Source organism: Barbatula barbatula (assembly GCF_947034865.1).
Source record: "Barbatula barbatula genome assembly, chromosome: 3".
NCBI lineage: Eukaryota > Metazoa > Chordata > Actinopteri > Cypriniformes > Nemacheilidae > Barbatula > Barbatula barbatula.
In genome coordinates, this window is record NC_136764.1 from 6,975,150 (window position 1) to 6,985,652 (window position 10,503).

General features: G+C 43.5%; 1 protein-coding gene across 2 annotated transcripts; it reads left to right on the plus strand.

Annotated features, from left to right (window-relative positions):
* On the plus strand, window positions 1–7,867 carry LOC306891845 (uncharacterized protein). 2 transcript variants are annotated; one of them, XR_013786411.1, is made up of 3 exons: window positions 1–203; window positions 414–7,339; window positions 7,550–7,867. XR_013786411.1 is itself a non-coding variant. In XM_079452414.1 (2 exons), exon 2 carries the CDS (start codon window positions 822–824, stop codon window positions 7,032–7,034), a length of 6,213 nt encoding a protein of 2,070 aa, XP_079308540.1. In that variant the 5' UTR covers window positions 1–203; window positions 414–821; the 3' UTR covers window positions 7,035–7,867. The 2 variants fall into 2 exon arrangements, 1 of the variants encoding a protein (XP_079308540.1); XM_079452414.1 differs by having other exon boundaries at window positions 414–7,867.
* Window positions 7,868–10,503: the final 2,636 nt, after the last annotated feature.

The window sequence follows — 10,503 nt, forward strand, 5'->3', positions numbered from 1 at the left end:
AGACTTTTGTTTTAAAAAAGAGACTTTTATTTTGAAAAAGGGAGTTGAGACTTTCCAGTCTTCAGACCAGAAATCAGGAAGTGAAGAGTTTTGTTTGAAGCACATGTAGTGAGAGGCTGTGAAGCACTTGTTGTGAGTTGCTGTTGAAAGTTGATGAATTGGGGAAGGACTTTACTTGCTGGGCATTTCCAGGGATGCTACTGGTAAGATAATGATTTGATGCTGATATTTGTCAACTGTTTACTGTTAAATGCAAATGTTGATGGTGAAATTGCTAGAGTTAATGTAGTTAATTTCTAAATGCCTTGCACTCATGTTGGTTCATCTAACACTGTGAATGTTGTTTGTTGAAGTTAATGTAAGGTTTAAAGTAATTGTTGTATTTTGTATTTTGTTTCTCTTTTCTTGTAAAGGTTTTCAACCTAACTAAATGGCTAACTAAATGGAAAACTTCTGATAAATTTGTCTAAATAAATCACAAAAAGAAGAAATCGTTTGAGTTGATTCCATCAAACCCTGTTTATGGCTAAGGCCTCTTTCAAGTTTGGGCAGAAGTAAAGCAAAACCCCCTGAGAACTTGACAGTTGAAAACCAACGGCACAGTTGGAAACAGAAAAGGAAAAAGTTGAAGATTGGAGGATTGATCCTTCCTTTTTGTTTGCTGAGTGACATTGTGCCATCTGGCACCCATCACTGTGCTGCCTGATAACCAAGGAGCTGCGTCGAGACTAGAAGATTAACGGCTTCAATGAGTCCAGAGTGTGGATGCAGAAGAGTTCATCTGATTCAATAATTCAAGAGTTGAAGAGAGATAATACTGTATGGTAATCAAGATGGCAGTCGAAACACTCGGCAAGACACTGGAGCAGCTAAAGAAAGGCAGAACAGCAGCAAAGATTTCCTTCACTAAGCAAGCTAACTATCTCTGTCGGAGAGCAGGTGATTTAACTGAGACAGAACTCAGACAAGAGTTTGTGAAGCTCTCTGCCGATTCAAGGAAAGTCCTTGAGGCCAATGATGATTACAGGACTGGCTTAGAAGCAGAGCTTGCAGCCAGTGAAGATGGTGAAGGTGCAGAGCTAAGTACAAAACCGGATACGAGCCTAAAGGAATCTGCCAGTGAATGTGAGCAAAAGTTCAATGACGTAAAGCAGATTGTTCAAACCAACCTCTGGAGCAGATATGGATCAGACACGCTGGAGGCTGCTTTTGAAGAAGCAGAAAAAGCCGGTAGGCATGCATATGGAATACCTGTGGAAAGCAGTAATTGTGAAGGATTTGAAGTCCACCTTACTGTACTGGAAAAGTTGATCAAAGAAACATCTATCGCATTCACAGCCTGGGAGTCGTGGATTCCTGGAGCAGAGGCAAGCAACTTTCGGATGCGAAGCAAGGACCTGAGAGTGTCTTACAATGAGCTTGACATGAGGAAAGCTGAGTTTGCCAGAGCACGGAGGATTGCTGTGGAGAAGCAAGGTATAGGCGTGAATCAGGAGCCAACTGGACTGAGAATACCAGTAGTGAAAATTAAGCCGACCAAACTGCCCACGTTTAACGGCTGTAAAAGAGACTTCCACCGCTGGAAGTCTGACTGGGAGATCCTTCAAAAGCAGGGAGAGCCAACTGGTTCGCCAGAGGTCAAAAAGATTCAGCTTCTTGATAGTGTGGAAGAAAGAATTGTGAAAGATCTTCGCCTGTCAACCTATACCACAGCGGATGATGTTTTCAGAGTGCTAGCTAACAGGTATGGAAATAAATCTGCCATTGCTCTAGAGATTGCTGAAGAGCTGGAGAAGATTCCGCCTGTTAAAGGAAATCAGCCAAGAAAAGTAGTAGACCTTATCCAGACAATAGAGAAAGCGCTTGCTGATCTCACAGATCTAGGAAGTACCGGCGCCATCAAAAACCCTCTGGTGGTGAGGTCTTTAGAGAGCAAGCTTCCGGAGTTTGTGAAGAAGGACTGGCTAACGTTCATGGTGGATCCTAGCAACGGTGTTACTCCAGACAACCATTTTGATGTGCTCCTAGCTTTTCTAAAGAAGCAAGAGGAGATCTTCGAGAGGCTAGACCAACTACGAATCACAGACAAGCCAGAGAAACCAGACCAAGCAGAAAGGAAGTTCAACAAGAAATATGCCTCGACTAAAGCCACGAAGAAAGAGGATGCTGAGGAAGGGTGCATTATCTGTGGAGATGAGAAACATAAGGACAGGATTTTCTTCTGCAAGAAATTCAAGGGTCTGAAGCTATCAGAAAAGGAAGCTGCTGTGAAAAGGATCGGTGCATGTAGGGAGTGTTTGGGATGCCACAAGTATGATGACGGCTGCAGAGACACTTATCTGTGCAGAAATGCAGACTGCAGGACGAGAGGCCCCTCAGATCACCACTTCTTTCTCTGTCCACGAGGAAACAACAAGAGGCGTGAACTTGAGAGACCTCAAACAGATGACAGAGACAAAAAGGGCTTAACTGAGGAACAGAAGAAATTCCTGGGTGAACTTACACCAGAGTTAGCTGAGAAATGCAGGAAGGCCTTCACCAATACAGTGTCAAAGGTTAGCTGTCCAGCCAACTGCCAGGTGAGCCTCCTCAAAGAAGGAGGATTGAGAGAACTCCCCGTCATTATGATGTTGATGGAAGTGACCGCTAATGCAGGTCAAAAAATCGGAGCCCTGGTGGATCTGGCTTCAGACACCAATTATATCACTCATAAAGCAGCCAACAGGTTGAATCTTAGGAGCGAGAAGATCACACTTGTTGTGCATGGAGTTGGTGGAATGGTTACCAAAGTAGCCACGAGGAGATACCTCCTCAGAGTTCGAATCAAAACCTCCAAGGGAACTGAGAGGGCCCATGAACTGCTCTGTTATGGGCTGAAGGAGATCGCCAAAGTTCACCAAGTCATTAGGCCTGAAGAGCTGAGGAGATTCTTCCCTGAAGTTGAACTTGAGGAGCTAAGGAGACCGAAGAAGATCGAATTGCTCATAAGTCACAGAGAAGGGAGACTTGCCCCGCAAAGGATGAAGGTTGTAGGAGATCTTGTCTTGTGGGAGAGTCCTCTTGGAAAGACGGTGGGCGGAGCACACCCTGATCTGTTTGAGCAAGTAAACGTGGCCGCACATGAGTCGAAGACGCACTTTGCCCGTTCTATGAGAACAGCTGCCATCAAATATGAGGAGATTCCTGCTGAGATCCCCTTCATTATGAAGACACTCCATATTCAAGACACCATCGCTGAAACTAGGCATACAGCCGCAACTCACCGCGACTTCCTTGAGTGGTGGAGATGGGACAGTATCGGTGCAGCCTGCGAGCCGAAATGTGGTGGATGCCGCTGTGGGAATTGTCAGCCTGGAGGAAAGGAGATGACCTTAGCAGAGGAAAGGGAACTTGAAATAATAAAAGATGGCCTTACGTACATCATTGAAGATGAACACAGCAAGTCTCCACACTGGGATGCAAGGTATCCTTGGATAATGGATCCTGCCTGCCTTCCCAATAACCGAAGTGGAGTTGAGGCCACCTTTTTAAGAACTGAGAAAAGGCTCAGGAAGGAACCAGAGTGGCTCGCTGCTTACACTGCTCAAGTTCACGAGATGGTTGAGCGCGGAGCTGCAAAGAGACTCACAAAGAAGATGACTGAGGATTGGAAAGGGCCAGTTTGGTACGTGAGTCATCTAGTTGCGCCAAATCCCCACTCAGTCACTACTCCAGTGCGCCTTGTATGGAACAGCAGTCAAAAGTTCAGGGGAGTGAGCATGAACGACCTGCTGCTCAAAGGGCCAGATGTCTTAAACCCCATCAGAGCTGTCTTACTAAGGTTTAGGAAAGGAGTGCATGCAGCCTTAGGAGACATCAGGAAGATGTATAACTCTGTGTGGCTGGAGGAACGTGAAATGCATCTGCACAGATTCCTTTGGAGGGACCGGCAGGATGAAGAGATAGGGGAGTACGTCATCACAAGGGTGAATATAGGGGACAGACCTGCTGGATGCATAGCACAGCTGGCTATGCGAGAAACTGCAAGGCTCACCAAGTTCTCTCACCTGGAGGAGGCGCGAAGAGTGCTGGAGGAAGACAGCTACATGGATGATGTCCTCACATCCCACAATGATGCAAACAGACTTAGCAAAATGACGAAAGAGATTGAAGAGATTCTGCAAGCAGGTGGATTTTCCCTGAAGCCATGGGTCCAGTCTGCACAGAGTAGCAGGCAGAAAAGTGGAGAAACAAACCTCACGGCGAGGACGCCCTCTGAGACGAACAAAATGCTTGTTTTGCCAAATCAGATGAAGGATGAGGACAACAAGGCATTAGGCATTGGGTATCTAGCAGAGGAAGACAAACTCTACATAATGTCATCAGTCAACTTCTCCAGAAGAAGAGGGAAGATGAGGACGGGCCAAGACCTGCTGATGGAGGAGGTGAGATCAAAAACACCTAATCCTCTCACTAGAAGATTACTGCTGAGTCAGGTTGCAGGGCTCTATGACCCAATCGGACTGGTCACACCTCTAAAGCAGAAAGGTGCCATCCTCGTTAGGAAAGCATTCCAGGAAACAGGGAGTGGGAATCTGGCCCAAAACACCTGGGACAAGCCACTTTCTGAGGGCCTCAGGGAGGAGGCCACCAAGCTGTTTGAGGAGTATGCACAGCTGGGACAAGTAAAGTTTCATAGAAGCCTTACTCCACTAGGTTGGAAAGGAAAACCCTGGGCCATTACCTTCTCAGATGGCAGTGATAAGTCCTACGGAGCGGTTCTATACCTTAGATGGGAGACGGATGCAGGTATAGACATCAGGTTGCTAGAATCCAAGGCGAAGCTGACACCAATGGATCAGAAGGGCGATGCCGTGAAGGCTGAAGTCTGTGGCGCTGTGTTTGCAGCCAGATTGAGAAAATACGTGGAGAGGCATGGCCGAATGGAGATGGAGCGCTGGTTTCACCTAGTTGACAGCCAGACAGTATTGGGAGCCATTCAGCGAGACAGCTATGGCTACCAAACATTTTTTGCCAACAGGATAGGAGAAATCCAGAAGTCTGTGTCGGTTGAAGACTGGTGGTGGATCCCAGGGAACCTCAATATAGCAGACATCATTACTAGGGGAGCTGCTCTAAAGGATCTGAAAGAGACTTGGCAAAGTGGACCAGAGTTTTTGAGGATGCCATTAGAAGACTGGCCAATAAAGTCAGCTGGGGAAGTGGTAACTGACGCCAGAGACAGCATTAGTAAGCTACAGAGGAAGGCCTTTTCAGCAGTGGTGACAAGAGGTCAAGTGAAGAGACGCCGCGGGGTTTCCTCCCAGGAGCACACCAAAGCTGAAGACTCTAATGAAAGGAATATTGCGGAAACAACTCACCTGACTGTCTGCCCTGATGCATCAGACATTGATCCAGGAGTGAAGCAGGATGAAGCCGCGATGAGGAAAACACTTTCCAGTTCAGCTGTCAAAAATCTTTTGGAGGTGAAGAAGTTTAGCTGCTTGTCCAGGTTGGTGAATGTCGTTGCTTGGGTACGACAGGCTGCTGACAGCTGGCTAGGCCTGAAATATCAGGCCCAAAAGAAATCAAAGTGGGAGGCATCACCCTCAAAAGAAGAAGTTCTCGTTCTCAATGTTGAAAACTGCGACTATGCCTTCAGAACTCTCTCCTTGGCAGCTCAAGAAGGCACAACATTCCCTGATACTACGCTCAACCGACTAGTGGTGATTAAGGACAAAGATGGACTCCTTCTCTGCGGCGGCAGAATCCAGACCTTCAGGGAAGACAAATCGTTTGTGCCAATTCTCCCTCATGATACGTGGATTTCTACACTGCTTGCGCAAGAGGCACACAATGTCAATCATGAGGGTATAGCAGGGACGCTGTTGAGGATGAGGAGAAAAGCCTGGGTGGTTAAGGGAAGAAGGATAGCCAAAAAAGTAGTGGACAGTTGTGTCATCTGCAGGAAAGCGAGAGGTGAGAGATGCCAGCAAATAATGAGCGACCTGCCGCCTGAGCGGACCACGCCAGCAGCTCCATATCAGTTCACTGCCGTGGACCTATTTGGCCCATATGAAGTGAAAGATGAGGTGAAGAAGAGAGCAAGGCTGAAAGTGTGGGGTATTGTGTTCAGTTGCATGGCATCCAGAGCCATTCATGCTGATATTGTCAGTGATATGTCCGCAGAAGGATTTCTGCTGGCCTATCAGAGATTTACGTCGTTGAGGGGACACCCCAGCAAGGTATGGTCTGACCCAGGCACTAACTTTGTCGGGGCCAAACCTGCCCTCGAAGACCTGTATCAGTTCCTGGAGCACCTGGAAAGATCAGGAGTGGAAAAAAAGGTGGCCAAGCATGGCACAAAGTGGTCCTGGAAGATCCATCCAGCTGACTCGCCTCATAGAAATGGAGCGGCGGAGGCAGGGGTGCGAACCGTAAAGAGAGCCCTCCAGAATGTAGGTGGCAATGGAGTCTTCACATGGGGAGAATTCCAGACCTTTGTATATATGGCAGCCAACCTGGCCAACGAGAGGCCTATAGATGCGAGAGCACAAGTCCAAGAGGATTGTGTGGAGTATATGACTCCAAACTCTCTCCTGCTGGGGCGAGCAAGCTTGAGAGGAGACCCAGGAGACTTCCAGTTCGAGGGTTACCCCTACAAAAGGCTGAGAGTGATCCAGTCAGAGGTGAATAAATTCTGGAAGAAATGGTGTCAATTGGCAGGCCCGAACCTCTTCGTCAGAAGCAAATGGCACACAAAGGAGAGGAATGTTGCAGTAGGAGATGTTGTTTGGCTTGCGGATCAGAATGCCTTAAGAGGTCAGTTCAAATTAGGCAGAGTGATCAGTGTGTGTCCTGACGAGCAAGGAGTTGTGAGAGACGTCAGAATCAGGACGTTTCCCAGCTATCCGGTCATGATCAAGAAGCCATCCCATGAAGAACACAGCGGGAGTACGCCAGCAAAGAAGAAGCTTTCCAACAAAATCCCTGCAACGATCTTACACAGAGACGTTAGGCGTCTTGTTGTGTTGATTCCAGTGGAGGAGCAATGAAGAGAAGATCCGGTACACTCCAAAGAAGCTTGACATGACCTCCTCGGGTTCTGGAACCAGGAGCTCAAGTGGGAGGTGTGCTGTCAGATTGCAAATGGACAGAGACTTTTGTTTTAAAAAAGAGACTTTTATTTTGAAAAAGGGAGTTGAGACTTTCCAGTCTTCAGACCAGAAATCAGGAAGTGAAGAGTTTTGTTTGAAGCACATGTAGTGAGAGGCTGTGAAGCACTTGTTGTGAGTTGCTGTTGAAAGTTGATGAATTGGGGAAGGACTTTACTTGCTGGGCATTTCCAGGGATGCTACTGGTAAGATAATGATTTGATGCTGATATTTGTCAACTGTTTACTGTTAAATGCAAATGTTGATGGTGAAATTGCTAGAGTTAATGTAGTTAATTTCTAAATGCCTTGCACTCATGTTGGTTCATCTAACACTGTGAATGTTGTTTGTTGAAGTTAATGTAAGGTTTAAAGTAATTGTTGTATTTTGTATTTTGTTTCTCTTTTCTTGTAAAGGTTTTCAACCTAACTAAATGGCTAACTAAATGGAAAACTTCTGATAAATTTGTCTAAATAAATCACAAAAAGAAGAAATCGTTTGAGTTGATTCCATCAAACCCTGTTTATGGCTAAGGCCTCTTTCAAGTTTGGGCAGAAGTAAAGCAAAACCCCCTGAGAACTTGACATTGACTATAAGTAAAACATAAAAGGTTGTGGAAGTCAAAACACTAAGGTCAAATATCAGACACACAATAAATTCCTATATGCAGTGTTAATGAAATAAGACTATAAAATTATAATCAATAATAATCAAAACAATAACCAACTAATGAATAAAAGAGTCCATCATGGAATTTCCTTTCATTCTTTTAAAAAGATTGCCAGGTTGAGACCTCAAGAAGCTGGACGATTAAAGTGCCAAGAGTACAGTTTTGAAATGTAGGCATTATTATTAATATACTGTACATTATTTTGGATACTTTTAGTCCCAACATACTTCACATGGTTACAATTGTCTTTTGATGGTTATACTCTTATTCTTAACTCTGGAAATATATATATAGAGTACCTAGTCATCCGGTAGCATACATGTATGTATTTAATACATTCACATAGATGACAGGTAGAAACAACTAATTATATTATAAATGGAGCACAAAATAAATGCTGTCATTCTTTACATGGACATCAAAGTAAGTATTTTATAAAAAGCCTCACCCCTTTTAAAACATTACATCATTACATCCGGGCAGCAAAACGCTTAGAATTGGATACACAGTGTATAAATAAAGTACAATTATTCGATGAAATTAATACATATTTGCATACATGGTATACAGTATGTGTTTAATACTCTTGTTTACATTTTTATAAACTGTGGGTGATATCCACTTGACAAAGATCATGCAATTATGTAACATGAGCAAAATGCTGAGATTTCCTAGCTCAATTCTGCCCTCTGTCGGTTTGTTTTATGTAGCAGCTTCCTTCCAATTGCCAAACATTAAAGCTCCCGTTGTTTTCCTGTTTTTGAGGCGCTGATTATGTTTTTTGGCTGTTTAACAAGGGATTTATATATTTTTTTAAAAAGTGCTTTTCACCATGCTGACCCTCTTCTAACGAAACGACTGGATTTCTTAACATTCTTAAAGCTACCGCGTTCTTAAGTTGTACCTTAAGCTGTGCTTTAATAATTACCGATAATTATCGGTAATAGGTGTTTACCTAAACTTTCTTAGTTAAGTATACCTTCTGCGAGTCATACTCTGGTAAGGTTGGACCGCTTTTAGCTATAATTTATTACTGTTGATGGTTCATAGGCCTAATATTTAATATGATCATTTAATTTTAAAATATTTCAAGTTGTAATACACCCAGTGTATTGAAGTGTTTCATTAATAAAATTGCCATACTGATGGTGGTCCACTTTTTAATTACAGCCTATTATCACAAGGCATATTAGCTGGCAAACCATTTTACAGAAAAGGCTTTGGAGTCTTTAAGGGAATGGATGATATGGGGAGCTCGTTCAATCTATGACAGCAAGACTGGGGCTGTCCAGGAAGCCAGTTAGTGTATGTGCACTATTTCATAAGAGAATATATTAGTCCCCTGGCTACCATATCAGAAGAGACAATACTTCAAAGTGTTGCCTGCCACTTGAGAAAAATTCTGCAGCTTTTAGATCTTGTTAATCCACTCTCGGCAAACTCAACGGAGCAGCTCATAAATTGAGATGTTTTTCATTTCAAATTCAGGTGTTTTTCATAGCACAGTATGGTATTATGATCATATAAACCAGGTGTTCCCAAACACAGGTATAATGAAAGGTATGTCACGGCAAGCTTTTAAATGAGAAAATATGGAAACAAACACACATTCACTCCCTTTTAGTATTTTTCTTTTTTCTTGACATGAATAAAAACATTTAATTTCAATACCAAAATACCACATTTTAGGGCTGAACAATTAAGTCATCGAAGCTGAGGCCTCGGCCCTTTTTTGCCGTATTCGTATGGGCGGAGTTTATTAAAAACAATCGGAATAGTGACATCATATACCTGGGAAGTAGAAGGCTGTAGACCCATTCCATTGAAAAGTGAACTCTGTTAAAGACAATATCTTGCAGTGAATTTTGAGCTTAATCATTTTGCAGGTATTGTTTATGCTCTAACAGCAATAGTACAACCCAATTTTGGAAACTGATATCGCACCGAATGGAACCTTAGTATGCATACAATGAATGGTGTCTGAGGCCTCAGTCCTTAGCATTCTACAGAAGTAAAAAAATCCAGAATTTACATTTTTGTGTTTACTGTCCCTTTAAGTATAGGAGCCATGCAGTAGCCACTTGAAGCTAATAATATTTCTGGGCACTCAACGCGCTTTACATTGAAGGGGGGAATCTCTTCAACCAGCACCAATGTGCAGCATCCACCTGGATGATGCGACGGCAGCCATATTGCGACCCTAACGCCCACCACACATGCGCACGGGCGAATTTGGCCAGGATGCCAGGATTACACCCCTACTCTTATTCGAAGGACATCCTGGGATTTTAAACGACCACAGAGAGTCAGTACCTCGGTTTAACGTCTCATCTGAAGGAAAATGCTTTTTTGACAGTATAGAATATTTGTCGACCAATCTTTTGTATCAATGTCGTATAGTTTTTTTGTTTATAAGACACACCTTCACATCCCTTGGAAAGCGGAATTACAAAATATTGTCAAATATGTGAGTCAGACAGGAGTGCTATCATTACTGTCATGAACTGTCAGAAATGTTGCATTATCGTTTTTACGTGAAATGCATTATGTCATGATGCCTTGATTTCCCTCATTAGATTTCCTTTCTTTATAAATTGATATAATTTGTCTTTATATCAAGGTGTGAAGCAGTTCATTGATGGAGTCTTATATGTATTATAGTCTTAATGAAGTATAGCCTTTTTAATTGTTTTTCATTAT